At 37.8% G+C, this 18,005-nt stretch overlaps 2 protein-coding genes across 3 annotated transcripts in view; one reads left to right on the top strand and one right to left on the bottom strand.

Moving 5' to 3' along the window:
- pip4p2 (phosphatidylinositol-4,5-bisphosphate 4-phosphatase 2) overlaps positions 1-2,935 on the top strand; it is a 21,146-nt gene extending 18,211 nt beyond the window's left edge. For both annotated transcript variants that reach the window (XM_016533250.1, XM_016533249.1), the window contains 2 exons: positions 1,508-1,598; positions 2,558-2,935. In XM_016533250.1, the coding sequence (XP_016388736.1) occupies positions 1,508-1,598; positions 2,558-2,701 (235 nt within the window). In that variant the 3' untranslated portion in view covers positions 2,702-2,935. The remainder of the gene's footprint in view (positions 1-1,507; positions 1,599-2,557) is intronic.
- Positions 2,936-6,831: 3,896 nt separating this feature from the next.
- The window catches only part of necab1 (N-terminal EF-hand calcium binding protein 1), a 52,404-nt gene continuing 41,230 nt past the window's right edge, over positions 6,832-18,005 (bottom strand). The window contains exons 10-13 of the mRNA XM_016533269.1: positions 9,628-9,740; positions 7,688-7,765; positions 7,460-7,551; positions 6,832-7,360 (exon numbers count right to left, since the gene is read on the bottom strand). Of these exons, the coding sequence (XP_016388755.1) occupies positions 7,332-7,360; positions 7,460-7,551; positions 7,688-7,765; positions 9,628-9,740 (312 nt within the window). The 3' untranslated portion in view covers positions 6,832-7,331. The remainder of the gene's footprint in view (positions 7,361-7,459; positions 7,552-7,687; positions 7,766-9,627; positions 9,741-18,005) is intronic.

Below are 18,005 nucleotides of genomic sequence, written 5' to 3'. Positions count from 1 at the left end.
ATTGCCTATCCTCTCAGGATACCTGGAATCACTGCTACAAGTACCCCAGGCACATGGTTTTTCCATTTTTGAAGCATAAACCCCATAAAACCGATGCGAGCTTCGGATCTTCCGATGTTTCTCTATGGCGCTGAAACCTACAGATGTCCGAGTTCCGCTCCCCGTGCAACTGATACTCGACTGCCATTGGGCTCATCTGCGTTCGAGGGGAGGGGATTACCGATAGTCAATTAAATAATTTGGACAATGACTGGTGATCTTTTATGTTAATGACATTAATTAGGAGTCATTTACAAGGCAGAGAGCTGAAATCATTCAGTTGCGCGCAAGTGTGTCCCAAAGCATAGTATGTTGAAAAGAGTATGCCAAAAGTCCCGGATGGTCTACTATTTCAGGTCGATTTTTGAAGTGTGGATCCGTGCACACTCAAATGGCTAATAATACCCACAATCCAATGCGCTTTGACGAAAGATTCGGTTGAGAACTACAAACACGAATAAAAAGCGTAAAAAAAACTACAGACATGGCAGATGCGCGCGACCGACGGTTAAGTAGAGAGGTTTAAATAAAGGTGTTTGAGAACTGTGACAAGATGATTGACAGGCCAGTTTACAGTGACAGGATGTGTGTAATTATCAAGCGGCAACCTCTCAGTACCTCTCTCTCGTGAAACCAACACAGAAGGAACTAAAACTGCAATTCATCGACTGGCTGCTAGAGGCGGGTGAATTTTTTTATAACTCATCCGTTTAAATTATATTATGCCTTTAAGTTCTGCATAATTAAAGACGTGGCCACTTGAGTGACAGGTGGATTGCCGCTGCTGTCACCGGCGTCGAGCTAGGTGGGCGTGGTTTCAGCAACCAGCTCCCGCCTCTTTGCCCATTTTCGATTATCCGGGAGTGACGTGCTGCCAAGATGGCGACCGCCAGCTCCGCCTACTTTAGGCTTCAAAAACGCTCTTCGAAAACCTACGGGTGACGTCACGGACACTACGTCCATGTTTTTATACAGTCTATGGTAATTATGCGACAGAGCGGACAGTTAAAGACGCAATTGTATGACGTGATAGTATGTCCCAAAGCTTGCATACTCTTCTACTGCACACTCAAAAATGTGTATTTTTCTTCACCAAAAAAGTACATACTTTAAGGGCGTAGTATAAGTAGGCACATTGGGACGCAGCAAATGAATCACTCGTACACATATTTGAGAAATGAACGTAAGATCAAATTTAGGATGGTTTCTGTGCAACATTTTATAAATGATGCCCTCAGACTAGTTTGGATATTTGTTTTTCTGTGTAGAAGCCATTGAACTCCATTTTCCAAACTGCTTTTCTTATGTAGAGTTGCAAGTCAAGCACTGACTAATTCATGCTATAAAACCATTATACCTCTGTACTGAGAGACTGAAACAATAAAACCGCCGCATTAGGTGTGTGGTCAGTTTGCGGTCTGTTTAAAGCAGCACTAGTACTAAGCACATGTGCTATCTTTGTCTTCAGATCCTCTGTAGGCAGTGCTCTACCCAGAAGGCGCTGCTGTGCCTACATTACAGTGGGAATGATCTGCATTTTCATCGGTATCGGTTTAACGGTGAGTATTATTTAGTATGGTTCATAGTCATAGTAATAACAAATTTAGTTGTGTTCTCTACCATCCAAAATGTTGGGGACAGTACGTTTTTTCTTGAAAGAAATTAATACTTTTATTCAGCAAGGATGCAAATAAACGTTTGAACTTTCTATTCAAAACAGAAAATTCAGCATCATAAAAAATAAAGGAATAAATTACATTTTAAAATATATAAAAATAGAAATGTTATTTTAAAATTGTAATAATATTTTATAATATTACTGTTTTACTGTATTTTGGTCAAATAAATGCAGCCTTGGTGAGCATAAGAGACTTCTTTCAAAAACCTTAAAAAAATCTTACTGACCCCAAACTTGAACATATATGTATATTTATGTATATACTAGGCTTGCCGCGATAGACGGTGTGAACTAAAAACGAACAATTGCTTTACTCCGAATTGCCGCTATTTTAAAGTGAAAGTAAAATGGGCACACCGCTTTTACAAGCTATTTAAAAGCGAAGGAAAGCGAGGAAAAGAGGGAACGCCCCTGTGCCCGCGGTGATACCGGTATTACCGGTGTTGTCACACGCCGATTAACCGGTGGGAAAATTTCCTCACCGACACAACCCTAGTATATACTGTATGTATATTTATTTGTGCATATATATTTATATTTAGATATATTTAAATGTCACCAAGGCAGTGTAAACTGTATATTTTCCACTGACATGAAGTCACGGTTTTCTTTAGTAACAGATTTATTTCAGTCACGCTTGTACTTTACATCAGGGTCAGATGATCATTCTCAGAGTTTGATTTAAACCATATATTATGTTGCAGTTCCTAAAAAAAAGTTACCAACCAACTAACGAGTAACACTCAACTTAGCGCTTGGCAGGTGTTCATTTTGGACTCTGGATATGAGCTATTAAACTATGTTTGTTAGCTCATCACATCCCTGTGTTTTTCCTCTCAGGTTGGCACTCAGGACTTCGCCAGGCATTACCACGCTACTTACGTGTCCTGGGCCTTCGCGTATCTCCTGGGCCTCATCTGTCTGGTACGGGCCTGCTACTGGGGAGCGATTAAAGTCAGCTATCCAGAGAACACCTTTGCATAGACAAAGCGTCCATCCTTCAAGTCCTTAGTGTTTGATTTCTCTTGTTTTAAACAGGTTAACTGTTACAAGAACATAAGAATCCAGGGGGTGTAGGTACCTGCAAATGCTTCAGATTGAGTTATTGATTAGCTCTGATGTACCTGTAATTGATTTGAACCCGCAATATGATGGCTTGAGGAATTAAAGTGAAATCTGTCATTCAAAAACTAGAAGACTAATACAAATAATCCATTCGTGGTAAATCCGTGTATCATTCGATCATTCGTTTTTTGATTTAATATTGAAAGTAGAAAAATGAGAAAACGGCTCCTTTTTCGTTTTTTTGTTTTTTTCCGAAAAACGAAAAACGAGAATTCAGCTTAAATTTACGTTTTTCGTTCATGGGTGGAAAAATGAATAAACAGCTTGAATATTTGATTTCTACACGTGGGCGGGAATTAAACGCCCCTTTCTGCTGATTGGTCAGCCGAAGATCAAACCGTGCCTTCATCAGTTCTTCCGCAGTATCACGCAGCAGAATAATAGTCCTCCGCTGCTGCAATCCATACAACTGCAGCAGTGGAGGACTATTATTCTGCTGCGTGATACTGCGGAAGAACTGATGATGGCACGGTTTGATCTTTGGCTGACCAATCAGCAGAAAGGGGCGTTTAATTCCCGCCCACATGTAGAAATCGAATATTCAAGCTGTTTATTCATTTTTCCACCCATGAACGAAAAACGAAAATTTAAGCTGAATTCCCGTTTTTAGTTTTTCGGAAAAAAACAAAAAAACGAAAAAGGAGCCGTTTTCAAATTTTTCTACTTTCAATATTAAATCAAAAAACGAATGATCGAATGATACATGGATTGTGGTACACCTCTTGGATTTGTATTGGTGGGTGGATATCAAACATATTTTACGTACTGCATTTTGTTACCAACTTGACCAAAACAGATGATCTTTTATGAACAGTTTGCCCATTGCACTACAATTTTATGCAATTCTTCTGTTGTGTTGCTGCTAGTTACTACAGCCGTTCTGAGCTGAGAGATGTTATGTGTTCAGAGAGCCTGCCAGCACCCACGGTGGCACTATCTGTCACGTTCAGATATATTTAACTGTTCTTAAAATCCTGTGCCAACATTTTTTTGTTGTTCAGTGTCCGTTAGGGAATCTCCCTCTGATGAAATTTAGCAGTATTTCCAAACCCATTTAGGCCGCTCAAACTCACTGTGAGCAATAATCATGCATTTTTTGTGGCTTTAAAAGAAAAACTGAATGTACACAGTCACTGGAGCTCTAAAACAAAACTATGGGTTCAATGCAACTTAAGCTCATTCGACAGTTTTTGTGTCATGATATTGATTGTTTTGCACAAAAATCATTTTGACTATACAAACAAACAAAAAAGCATTGACGCAATGGAAGTGAATGGGACCAATTCATAAACATTAAAATACTCTGTCGTTCAATAGTATAGCAGCAAGACATTTAAGCAGCAAGATTTTATATGCCTTCCAAAGGCTGAATTTATTTAATCAAAAAATACAGTAAGTACAGTAATATTATAAAATATTATTACAGTTTCAAATAACTATGTTCTGTTTTAATATATTTCAAAATGTAATTTATTGCTGTGATGTCAAAGCTGAGTTTTCAGCATCATAACTCCAGTCTTCAGTGTCACATGATCCTTCAGAAATCATTCTAATATGCTGATTTGAAAACAGTTGTGCTGCTTAATATTTTTGTGGAAACTGATGCATTTTTTTTTCATATTTCTATTATGAATAGGAAGTTTAAAACTTTTATTTGAAACAGAATTTAGTTCATCTTTGATGTGTCCTTGCTGAATAACAGTATTAATGTATTTGCAATAAATAATAAATAAATATGACAAAAGAACACCTAAAACCACTTAAAAATGACTGTTGTACAGAAGAATTAATGTACGTGCAGTTATAAAATTATAAGATCACATTTCTACTTTTAAATACTCCAAAATTGACCCCAGTCACTTCCATTCTAAGAGACTCACTGTAACCTTGATTTTTTCTGAAACCTGTTGAAAGAAAACGAGTTGAAAATATATATGTTTGTGACCACAAATGCTTGATCTTAACTTGTATTGAACCTGAAATATTCCTTTAATTTAACTCGCTGATCAGACACTTGGTGAATGGGCATGATTTTAATTTGATTCTTTTGTACTCAGAAACAGTGTTTTGTTAGTCTGTTACTGACAGGGCGCAGTGGAAGTGTTGCGCCATGTGTCTAGTGCTCTTTCCTGTGTGTAGAATGTAAACGCCCCACTGCCACCCGCCTAATTCCACAACTCACCACAACCTTGCTAGTATTGCTGTAGCTTACATTTACAGTAGTTCCGTATTTTGTCAAGACAAATGGAGATAACTATACTATCTAAACTTGTTCTGAATGTGACGAGCCAGTGAAGTCCTTGTACATAGGAAACTGAGCACACAAAGTCTGTAGTTCAAGTTGGAATATGGCTTGGGTCTTTTTAAAACAATAATTTCTCAATAAAATGCTAAAATATTCCTTGCCCTTTGACGGTGTGATGCTTCATGCCAGCTTGACATGAAATGTCATTTTATTTTTGACGTATAATCGCAAATATGTTATTTTGCCAACACCAAATGGTCTTTCAAAGGTCAGGCTGTCATTAGACATGGTCACCTATAGCAGCGGACAACAGGGCCCTCGTTGTTATTCACATACGCTGATTAGACTTCTTCCTTTACGGTGAATCATATCTTGCCACAAAATAAGAAATTATAAAAAATACAGTTGTGGTGAAAGGTTTACATACTCCTCGCAGAATCTGCAAAATGTTCATTATTTTGCCAAAATCTAAGAGGGATCATACAAAATGCATGTTATTGTTTATTTAGTACTGTCCTGAATAAGATATTTTTCGTGAATTTATAATGTATATTATTTATGATTCACTGTTCTTCAGAAAATCCTCCAGGTCCTGCAAATCCTTTGGTTTTCCAGCAGTGATTGAGAGATTCATCTTTTCACACTGATGACAACTGAAGGACTCATACACAACTATTATAAAATGTTCAAACATTCATTAATGCTCAAGTGTAATGCTAAAATGTTACAAACATTCATTAGTGCTCAAGAAGAAACATGATGCATTAAGAGCCGGGGGTGTGAAAAAATTTTTAAATTTGAAAATCAGGATGAAGTATACTTATTTTGTCTTCTGTAGCTTAATAAAGGCAGTACTAAATGAAACAACAACAAAAAAAAGGGGGGCGGAAAATGACTTCATCCTGTACTAATTTTTCTGCCCTTAATGCATCTTGTATCGTTCTGGAGCATCGGTGAACATTTGAATCATTTGTAATGGCTGCATATGAGTATATATACTGTTATGAGTATGTTTGCGTGGAAATTGTTCAACCATGACCTCCTGTTTCACAGGGGTATAAATAAGAGGTAACACATAGGCCAAACTCCCTTACTCATTCATCACAATGCAGACCAAAGAACATAGCTGTGATGTGCAGCAAATGGTTGTTGAGCTTCACAAAATGGGAAGTGGCTACAAGAAAATAGCAAAAACACTGAAGATGCCCATTTCCACTATCAGGACAATAATTAAGAAATTCCAGCCAACTGGAAGTGTTATGAATCAGCCTGGAAGAGGACAGGGGTCTATCTTGTCCCAACACACTGTCGGGAGGATGGTTCGAGATGCTGAAAAACCTCCAAGAATCACAGCTGGAGAATTGCAGAAGTTAGTTGGGTCTTCACATATAAAATTTTGAACTCGCATTGTTATGCTGACTATACATTTAAAGAAATGAAAAAAAGTCTAAAATTGTGGTATCCATATTATTGGACCACACTGTATATTTTCAAAAAACACTAGATTAGTTCATTTATGCCAATATATTTGTTTCTTTCCAATCCACTGGATGGCAGTGTTGATTCTTGAGCGATGGACGTGGCACTAAATGAGTCATCTGGCTCTGGGAAATAGTCTGGCACAATCAGTCCTGACTCCTGACCAAGAAGAGCTTTCATATGCTGTCGCCATCTCCAAACTCCATATTTCATGTAGAAAAATTCCAAGAGAGATTCAATGAAAATAAGCCAGTACATCCACTTAGAAACTTTATTAATCACTTGATACTATACCTCCACTTGGCAAAACTTAAGACGAAAATTGTGGTTGGTCACATTAATTTCATATGTTCATTCTGAGCTGACAAACTACATGGAATACAAGAACAGAAGTATATCTTCTCAAATAAATGGTCATGTCAAGTGCTGCTACGCGAGGAGACACAGACCTGCGCTACAGACAGACTGACAGCACTCAACACTGTACTGTCACGGCACAGATAAATACATATCTTACGCATCTCTGATGGGATTGGAGCGCTATCACTGGAGAACAAAGATCTCATTGCTTTATTTGCTATCCTCTACAGTTTACGCTACTCCTATAGAGCTAAGAATGTAACAACATTGAAAGCAAGTGCTAGTCACTATGACTATACAGCAAATATGAACACAACGTGTTCCTGATGACAGGGATACAGATGTCAGTCCAGGCTTGTGTGGTCCTCGTAATGTCTGCTGTCATCTAACGGGAGTCGACAGATTCTAGTTATTGTTGAGGACCCACCATGATGCTGTGGAAAGAAACAAATGAATAAACAGATTTATTATGATATACTTTTAATATAGCAAATAAATATAAAAATATAAAGCGTTTCTGTACTGTAGTTTACCTGGAACCAGCATAGTTGTCATAATCTCTGGCGTCTCGAAGAAATCCACATTGCCTCTCTGGAAGGTTTTGCTGTAATTAGTCTGCAGATGACTATAAATAGAAAACAAATAGGCTTTTTATCCAGTTATTGCAATTCCTTGATTGCAATAAGAAAGCTTTGGGACTGTATTAATATTGAAGCTTGTGAGAAGTGGTTTGAAAGAGTGAAAATGTGGGAGCGACTTACTTCTTCCACATGTTGCTTTGCTCCCAGAACTCATACAGTATGAAGCGGGATTCGTTGGCAAGCCGCTGAACTGCAACACTGCCGAGAGAGCAGAGCCAGTGTAGGATTAAAGGGGTCATATGATGTTGCTAAAAAGAACATTATTTTGTGTATTTGGTGTAATGAAATGTGTTTATGCGGTTTAAGTTTCAAAAATTACATTATTTTCCACATACTGTACATTATTGTTTCTCCTCTATGCCCTTGTACTGTCTTTTTATGCGCTGCGTTGCATCGCGCCGCGTAAACATAAAACCATGTCTGCGGTTTCTCCACTCTGCTCACACTGTACATTGTGACGTAGACATGTGAGGGCGTGTTAGAACGAGCTGTTTTAGGTAGGTGTGGCTGACTCTTAACTTTTATAAAGAATATCTCTTTGGATTTGAGACTTTAGTCTTTGCAACTTTACAGATCTTCTTTATGCACCAAGAGCTTGTAACACTCCAAAGAGAAAGGAAAAATTGAAATCGCATCATATAACCCCTTTAATATCAAACGTGTTTGCTTAAACTGGTTCTTTAGAGTTTGAAATGACTCCATAAAGTTTAAAGCTCTAATTCGGTGTTGTTCAAAGGATTTCAGAAAAGTTAAAAAAAATTTAAGGAATGTAAAATTAAAATTGCATCTTTGTATGTAATTTCATAATTACTTCTATTGTCTTTGAAATATGATTAAAGTGTCAAATATACTGACATGCATTTATAATAAAATTAAATTAAACATGTCTGTCATGTATTTAAATATATTGTGTAATTACACATGAAGTTGCAATTTAAATGTAACATTGATTACGTTAAATTTAACATACAATCAAGTATTTGACATATTCTTAGCATGTCATCAACACAAAAATAAGCACACTTAAAGCACGACAAAAGATTAATAAAAGCATGATTTATAGTAATTTAAAATGTACTTTTAAACAAATTTGCATTATTTAAAGTGAGCTCTCTAAGTAATGGCCGTTTATTTTAATATATTATCTGCAAGTACAGTTTTTTTTTATTTGTAAGATTTGAAATACAAAAGTGTACACTTAATACAATTAAGGACACTTGTTTGTCTCGATACTTTAATTTTGTAATTTTTAAGCCATAGTCCACATTCACTTTTACTAAATGTAAAAGAGCAGCATGAACATTCAACAAAACATCTCATCCCACGGAAGGAAAAAAAATGTCATACATATTTGGAACATATATGGAACAAAATAAGGGTAAGTAAATGAAGTCAGCAATATAATTTTTGGGTGAACCATTCCTTTCATTAACAAATAACGTGAATATTGGTAAGCCATCAAATCCTTCAATGTTCTGGTGTAAAAGCTTGTCAGTGAGTCATTTGAACTGAAGCGCTTGAAGCAAGTCAATTATTTAATAATCCAAAACAGAATTCTTCATCCAAGCCATTCCCACTGTTAATTAAGCTCATAATTAAACCAAACCAATGGTCTACCTTTATTAGAAAATGTTCCAGACAAATCAACTGCTACCTAACGTAATCACTGACATTTTTGTGATGTCTGAGTTAAAAGTCAAACCTGGACTGAGGGCTCGTAAACACACGGCCACATGCTCACAGCACGATGCAATTCACGGACCGCTGTAAGCTTGCTGACGTTACACAGGCTCTGCCACGTGAGCGACTGGATGTCTTGTCTTAAATATTTCTTGATTTAATTGGATTCTAACAGTAATAATTACAGGTATTTCTTAGACAGCCCTCATGCAGAAAACAACAGCCTCCAACTGTGAAATGAAACATCTAATTCATTGAATTCAAACACATGGATGTGAATACTGATCGCTTGGAGAACTGGCCTAGACTGACCCTTACAAACCAAGCTGTATGCAAATGCACCAGACAGTCACCCAGATGCCGTGGCGGTGTGAACTCACTGGAGGCAGCCGGTCTGGGCGCTGGCGCAGTCGATGTACTGCCGGAGAGCCAGACGAAACTCCTCCACTTCCTCCTCCAGCACTGAGAGCTGCCTCTGCACGATCAGGATGTGCTGGGAGGGAGGTCACGGAAGAGAGCAGCAGTCAGAAAACATGATTCATATAGGATTCCAACCATGCGTTATTTATAAAAGTGTGCAAAACTGTTCCTCAATCAGTTTTCTCTTGCAGTACATGAAGTACTCTCATGTCGTTCCAAACCTGTAACACCTTTGTTCATCTTTAGGACACAAAAATGAAGATATTTTTTGATGAAATCCGAGAGCTCTCTGTATAGTAGGGATGTGCGGTATACCGGTACTGGAAAAATACCGATATATATTATATTTCAAACGACTGTCTATGGAGGGTCAGAAAGCTCTCAGATTTCATCAAAAATATCTTCATTTGTGTTCCGAAGATGAAAAAAGGTTTTATGGGTTTGGAACGACATGAGGGTGAGTAAATAACATAGACTGTATAAAAACATGGACGTAGTGTCCGTGACGTCACCCGTAGGTTTCCGAAGAGCGTTTTTGAAGCCTAAAGTAGGCGGAGCCGGCCGTCGCCATCTTGGCAGCGCGTCACCGCGCGTCACTCCCGGATAATCGAAAATGGGCAAAGAGGCGGGAGCTGGTTGCTGAAACCACGCCCACCTAGCTCGACGCCGGTGACAGCAGCGGCAATCCACCTGTCACTCAAGTGGCCACGCCCTTAATTATGCAGAACTTTAAGGCTTAATGTAGTTTAAACGGATGAGTTATTAAAAAAATTCACCCCCCTCACAGTTGCCATGAAGGGCAAAATTAGCTATATAGACCAAAATCATTTTTTGAACCAGGCTGTAAACATGTTTTTTTCTGCTGTAAAGTTGGGCATTTTAACATGGGGAGTTTATGGGATTGACTCCCTTTTGCAGCCAGCCTCTAGCGGCCAGTTGACGAATTACAGTTTAAGTCACTTCCTTGTTGGCTTCACCAACGGGAGAGCGGGAGGTTGCCGCTTGGTAAATAATGACATGAATGTTCATTTTTGGGTGAACTAACCCTTTAAACATCTTGTTCCGACAATATGTCAGATCATTTTTTTAAATATTCCCTATAAAAGATAGAGATAATATGCAAAGTATCTACAAGCTGAAATTGAACCTGGACCAAAAAGGCAAGGTGAGAGGCACTGTAAAAAATTTCTATTTGAACTTCTATTTAAAAATGTTGTTTATTTCTGTGATGGTAAAGCTGAGTTTTCAGTATTATTACTCTAGTCTACTCCAGAAATCATTCTAATATGCTTATTTGATGCTCAAGAAACATTTCTTATTATCAGTGTTGAAAACAGTCAGGGGCTGCTTATTATATTTGTCATTTTCCAGGATTGTTTGATGAATATACATTTCAAAAGAACAGCATTATTTGAATAACTTTTGAATTAATTTCTATAAGAAAAAAGAAAATTTACAGGCCTCAAACATGTGTATTTGTGTGTGTCATCATATTTTTTTTGTTTCAACACTATAGAGCACTGAATCCAACAGGGCTTGATGGGGTCGGATTAAAACATGACTAAAACATAAAATTCCCACCTATGGTGCTGTGACTCAGATCGGTGTGAGAATAAAGAGAAACCCCTCAGGTCTCGAGCATCAGGTAAAGCCATGAAGACGCACGTCATAATAGCTACTTTTTATAAAACAGGCTGTTGACAGGTGAATGGGAGCTGAAGAGAACAGGAACTGAGAGTTTGTACCCTGCGGGACATAGTGACCTCTCCACAGGCCCTGTGCTATTGCCATTTCCAATCTTTCACAAACTAACTCTCTCTACAAATACACACAGAGGAAACTGCATTTTGTTTCAATGCTGTTTTTGTGCAATGCATCCCAAACTATTAAATTCCCATATTTATCTGCTACAAATGAATGTAATGTCAAGTAGAAAGACTGTCCTTTATAAGTATCCTCAAATCAAGGAGATCTGCTTTGAACATAATCAGTCCTATTAGCATAAATCACAGCTGAAGTAAGACTTGAATGCTAAATGAACACAAACAAAGCGATGAAATGATACAGAGGCATTAGCAATGCTGAAATTGTTATTCCATGCATACAGTTTGAATGTCACGGTCTGTTTAGATAACCGACAAATGACAAATTGATGAGAGACTATTTAACTTCAGCCATGAAATAGAGTTTCATAGCCCATGGAGAGATAAATGCTTCTTCATTTGGATGTATGAGAAAGTGATACACACAAATGCAATAAATCAGACTTGAAATATCGCTCATAATAAACCGACTGCTAGATCGCACATTTGTTTGTGCAAAGGATGTTTGCAAAAAAGCCTTGTGAAATGGGATGGGAGTCTTATTTGAAAAATAAACTACTCATTTGTGTGTAATGTTATGCTTCAGCACGTCCAATATGATGTTGTATTGTGTCTCTGTCGGCAGTCACGCATAACTGTGTTTACAGCCAGTCTCCGCAGGGGTCTGGATACCACTCTTCTCCCTGTCGTTCACAAGCATAGAGTCACAGACACACAAACCGCCTATTCAAAGTCTGTCAACAGCATCTTGTGAGCCTCCGAGGAAAGCTCTCTCAAAGTACTGCGCAAAAGATGCAGAGCCAAATGAGAGAGGAAGAGTGATAGACGGAGGAAAAAAGGAAATCAAAAAGAATAACTTGGAACTAGTTTTTCGATCCTGTTTCCTAGACGACAGGCGTCTGTGGTCTCTGTGAATGATTTTCGGAGAATACGGTGACATACAGGCTGACCATAAATGACTTACTGATTTGGTGGAGCTTTCCAACACCTCTTCTTCCACCGGCTCCAAACGCAGTTCCTATGAAAGAAACACAACCAGTTTGACCACATCTCTGTTTGAATCTCATGACAACAAAAATCAAAATTAAATATAAGAAATTATATTTTGCATTAAAAAATTCAACCTGTTTTTTAGGATAATCATTTTTGCATGACTATGAAGTATATTTTACCTAAAAATTCATATTACCATTAGGGTTGGGCCGATAGACGATGCCATCGTCCATCGCCTATGGCTGACAGACATCACGATGTTGAGCCAGCATCGTGATCTCCCCGAATTCTAGTTGGGTAATTACACTAAATTGCGGCGCATCAGGGAGCCGCTACTAATATGCAGGGCATTGAAACCGCTATCGAATGCGTGCTCTCATTTTACTTTCACTTTCACTTTCGAGATTCACGATCACACGGACTCTATACTATGGAGCGGCAGTACCTACCACACATTTGACAAGATTCGATATTTGTCAGTTGTGCTCAGTATCTGCAAATCATTCGCCATTGTCCTATCAGTTATCTCTGTGTATGTGGTAAGTGAACTTTCATGTACTGTAATGTAACAGTCTACCGCTAGCAAGCGGCTAACCATGTACCTTTAGTGGCTCCTTAGAACGCGTTATCTGTTTTCCGTGCCTTTCTGCAAACGGATTCACGCTTCGGGCACACCCCCTAACCTCGCCCCCCGATGCCATCATCCATCACGATGTTTCATTGTAGACATCGTCCAATGCCAATTTGGTAGACATCGCCCAACCCAAATTACCGTAATGCAAGAAATATCATTCTTATCAATGTAATGCATCTTTCATGTTCTGTACTGTAACAGTCTACCGCTAGCAAGCGGCTAACCATGTACCTTTAGTGGCTCCTTAGAACGCGTTATCTGTTTTCCGTGCCTTTCTGCAAACGGATTCACGCTTCGGGCACACCCCCTAACCTCGCCCCCCGATGCCATCATCCATCACGATGTTTCACTGTAGACATCGTCCAATGCCAATTTGGTAGACATCGCCCAACCCAAATTACCGTAATGCAAGAAATATAATTCTTATCAATGTAATGCATCTGGGCATTTATTTATTTGTTTTTATTTTTATTTAATTTATTTGTTTATTTATTTTGCAATATCCATTATTCTCAGTAGTGATTTTCATTAGATTCTCATTATTGTAATGTAATTTTTGGTTACACTTTAAAGGTTTCCTTGTTACAGTATAATTGCACATATAAGTGCGGAGTAATATTAATTAACTACATGTACTTATTATATGGCTAGAGTTAGGATTAGGGTTTGGCTTAGGGTTACTTGCATGTAATTACGCATAATTTATTGTTATTATAATAGTAAATGCATGTAACTTGTAACAAGGACACCTTAAAATAAAGTGTTAGCCAATTTTTTAATAAGTATAAATTAAAGAAGTTTTCTTTTCAGTAACGCAATGAGATACATCTCATAGTCTTAAAAATAGACTTCATTTTTTAAGCAGAATATTATTTTATATCTTATAATATGACAATATGACTGAAACATGTTCTTGACAGGTTTCATGACATTTACCCTCAAATGAATTGTAAAGTTAGAAGGAAGAGTGATGACGGACAGAGAGAAAGCATTATAATGAGAAAGACAGAAATCATTTGTGTAGCCTATTGCCTTTTTCTCGAGACGGTCGATCAGCTTTTGCAGTCTGTTGATCTGAGTTATCCATTGATTGTCCTCTTCATACAGACCTGTAGAAACACACATAGAAACACACATTTCAGCACACAAATACAGCTCTTTCTCTTGCCATATGGCTCTAGGAGGCACTTGCTCTGGCTGAATGTAATTGAATTGGAATCTAATTGTATTGGGAGTGTTATTTTGGCAGCATGTTTTATGGCATGCTCTGTAAAGGATTGTTTATTAATTTGATAATCTCATCATGTTTTCTATTAGCAACACTGTCACCTTCACTGTCCCCTTCTTTCTCTGGAGTCTGTCCCATAGTCATTCCTCACAATCCCTCCTACCTAAACTTCTTTCCAGATCTGCTGTCAACTGCATGCCCACTGGCTGTGTGTATGTGCCCTTTTCTTCCTCCAGAGCACTGAGGCTCAGAATAATCACCTGAATTGACAAGGTTCAGAAGTGGGTTGTTCGGAGACAAGCTGTTCCTCAAATGAATTGTAAAGTTAGAAGGATGATTGATGACAGAGAGAGAAAAAGCATTATAATGAGAAAGACAGAAATCATTTGTGTAGCCTATTGCCTTTTTCTCGAGACGGTCGATCAGCTTTTGCAGTCTGTTGATCTGAGTTATCCATTGATTGTCCTCTTCATACAGACCTGCAGAAACACACAAATACAGCTCTCTCTCTTGCTCTCTTGCCATAATGCTCTAGGACTGAATGTAACGGAGTTGGGATCAAATGAACTGTTTTGGGAGAGTTTATTTTGGCAGTGTGTTTTATCACATGCTCTCTAAAGAATTGCTTTTACATTTTTTTATGTCCTTATCAAATTTTCTATCAGGAATATTCACTTTTAAATTGTGTCAAAATTCAAACTATATAGAAATAATAAAATGGAAAAAGAATCTATTGAATAGCCATATTACTACAATAATGTAATAATTTAGTTCTCTTTAAAAGGTCCTAGACTGTCCTCTTCTTTCTCTGGAGTCTCTCCCATAGTCGTTCTTCACAATCCCTCCTACCTAAACTTCTTTCCAGATCTGCTGTCAACTGCATGCCCACTGGCTGTGTGTATGTGCCCTTTTCTTCCTCCAGAGCACTGAGGCTCAGAATAATCACCTGAATTGACAAGGTTCAGAAGTGGGTTGTTCGGAGACAAGCTGTTATTCCTTTGAAGTCTTCGATTAGATCTCCTTCCTGACCACTGAATGGGCAGAACCTCTGGCTTCACAGGCCCCTGTCTGTGATCGAGACGGCACAAACAATGCAGATGTTCAGGAATGAGAGTAATATTTTTCTCATATGCTCATCTCATTATTAGCTTCTGATTATTCTGCCCAGGGAATGGGAGGTCAAAAATAACACCCAAAAATGTAACACCCTTCATAAAGAATCATTTGCAGAATAGAATTTTTATAGTAGCACTTTATACAATATATTGGTTTAAAGCAAGCAGCTTTACAGTATTAAACATGAAAAACAGTGTCACTACAGTACAATGAGAATTACTGTAAAGCAGCTCTCCAGCGTGTTCTTGTTTTTACTTTACTGACCTTGACGGACTGAACAAAAGAAATGAACCTGAAAAGATTTCTGTAATCGCCACGGACCAATGGTATTTCAAATGTTCTTACCAGCTGGAACAAACTTTTATGGAAAGTTCACTTTGCCAAGCTGTTGAGAACTCCTGAAACAAACTTCTTTTTGGCCTGATTTTGTTTGAAATGACATCCCACCAGTACCATTCATTGATTTTGCTTCAAATAAATCAGGGCCTTTAGACTGAAACAGCAGGTTCTCGATAAAGAATCCTGCTGAAGTGTGAAAACCCTGGTCTTTACTTCTGAATTTCCACAGTTTTGGTGCCGTGACCTGGATGGAGCTTCTCGCTTAACATCACTCAAACCTTTTCAGCTAAACTATTATTTGTTGAGTGTTACTCTATGCAAATTACCTCTACAGGGAATTCCAGAAAGGTGGACTTTAGTCTTAAAAATAAAGGTTCTTCATTGGCATCAATATTTTAACATCCATGGAATCTTTCCATTGCACAAAAAGGTTCTTCAGACTGGAAGATGTTCTTCACACTAAGAAAAAATGGCTCTTTAAAGAACTAATCACTGAAAGGTTCAAAAGTGGTTTTTATGTCATCGCTGCAAAACCCCCCTTTTATATTTAAGCGTGTAGCTACTTCTTAATGGACAGACAGTGAGTTCAGATAATTGTTAGAAGAATGAATGGAGTCAATAGTGACAGAATTTGACAAGAAATATAGTATTATATGGGATCCAAAACAGATTTGGTTTCTTGAAGAATGGAAAAAAGAAAAATATAAAAGGCTGCAACAAAGAATTTACTTTATTAACAACACAAGAACGAGCTGAATGTATTGCTAAGTTCGAAGAACAAAACAACTCACAAAAGTATCCCGTCTTACTGAAAAGTTGGGCTCTAATAAGGCCTCAATCAAATATGATTTAGAAGAACGACTGTCAGATTCGCAGTCTTTGTGTAAACAAGAGGGCATTGGCGATACTGCATTGGTGGATCAAGTGAGTGGAGTGAGAAAAAAGGCTAGGGTAAAAGAGGCTGACACTGGTCCATCTGAAACTCCCATAGACCAGCTGGAGACCATCAATAAAGATGAATAGAAAGAATAGCTCAGAGTTTGCCATCACCACATCATAGTCTTCATCTTTTTCAGTTTAAGAGTGTGTTGTACAATAACATGAAGCTCTCTGACATGTTCCTAACTGAACATTGTTACGGTGTTCTGAGTGGATTCTTAACAGCTCCTCCAAAGATGGTTCAGGTCCCGTTATAACTGTAAGTCTATAGGTTTATTTAACTTATTTCATCGTCCATAATAGCACCTCCCCTCAGCAAGCAGCATGATTTGAAGTATCATTCTTGTCCATAGTATAAACAAAGTGGGATGAGTAACAAACCTAAATGTATACTTAGTATTATGGGTTTCTTGAAATCCTCAACCCATCATATAAAAAATAATAACAGTGATTCTTGCCTTTAAAATGTGTTATATTCCTACATTATGTAGGGCTTTTCACTGCAGGAAAAGCTGAAATGCCTATGCTAATATCATTCATACGTTGCATCTAATTGAATTGCATTAAGAAAACACAGTCTATTCACATGCGAATGATGCTTCAACATTTTCATCCAGCATCAAAACGCAGTTCTTAAACATCACGACTACACTGATGCCTCTTCGATTGCACAAGACCTTTCTGCCCTGCTCCTCATGCTACCAATTAAAATGTACAAAATAAGTCAGCAGGTTTCTTACATGTTGTCAGACTCTTCCAGAACAGGGAAGGGTTTCTTTGTAGACTGTTTTTGCAATTAGTCATTTTAATCTTGGATATAAGAGAGTCATGGTGGTGGTTTAATGTTTGTTCTATATTACACAGTTCTCTGGACATCTTGATTCTGATTGGTCAATCATGACATGGAGTATTATACAAATGGTTTTGTATAACAATAAAGTGTCCGATTCATGATTATCCATGGCAGCTTGTCCAATGCCACTTTCACATCTCTCGTATACGTCTACAGTCTCACTCCAACACAAATTATGCCCTAAGTCCTGCAACTGCAGCATTTTGTGACTTCTTTTAAACATAAATTGACTTCAGTACTAATTTAATGGTAAGCATAACCTTTTACGCAGCGAAAGAGTGCCCAGTTAAAGCAAGAAAACATTGCAGAATATTAATAATAGATTAACATTATGATATTATAAATTGGTTTTCTTTGCAGATGCTTTAAGCTAATCTACAAGTGATGTATTAATATTTTTTAAAATATTTATT

The sequence above is a fragment of the Sinocyclocheilus rhinocerous genome, unplaced genomic scaffold, assembly GCF_001515625.1.
Source record: "Sinocyclocheilus rhinocerous isolate Xijiao unplaced genomic scaffold, SAMN03320098_v1.1 scaffold574, whole genome shotgun sequence".
Lineage (NCBI taxonomy): Eukaryota > Metazoa > Chordata > Actinopteri > Cypriniformes > Cyprinidae > Sinocyclocheilus > Sinocyclocheilus rhinocerous.
Note: the sequence above shows the minus strand (reverse complement) of the source record. Positions and strands in the feature narration are given on the sequence as shown.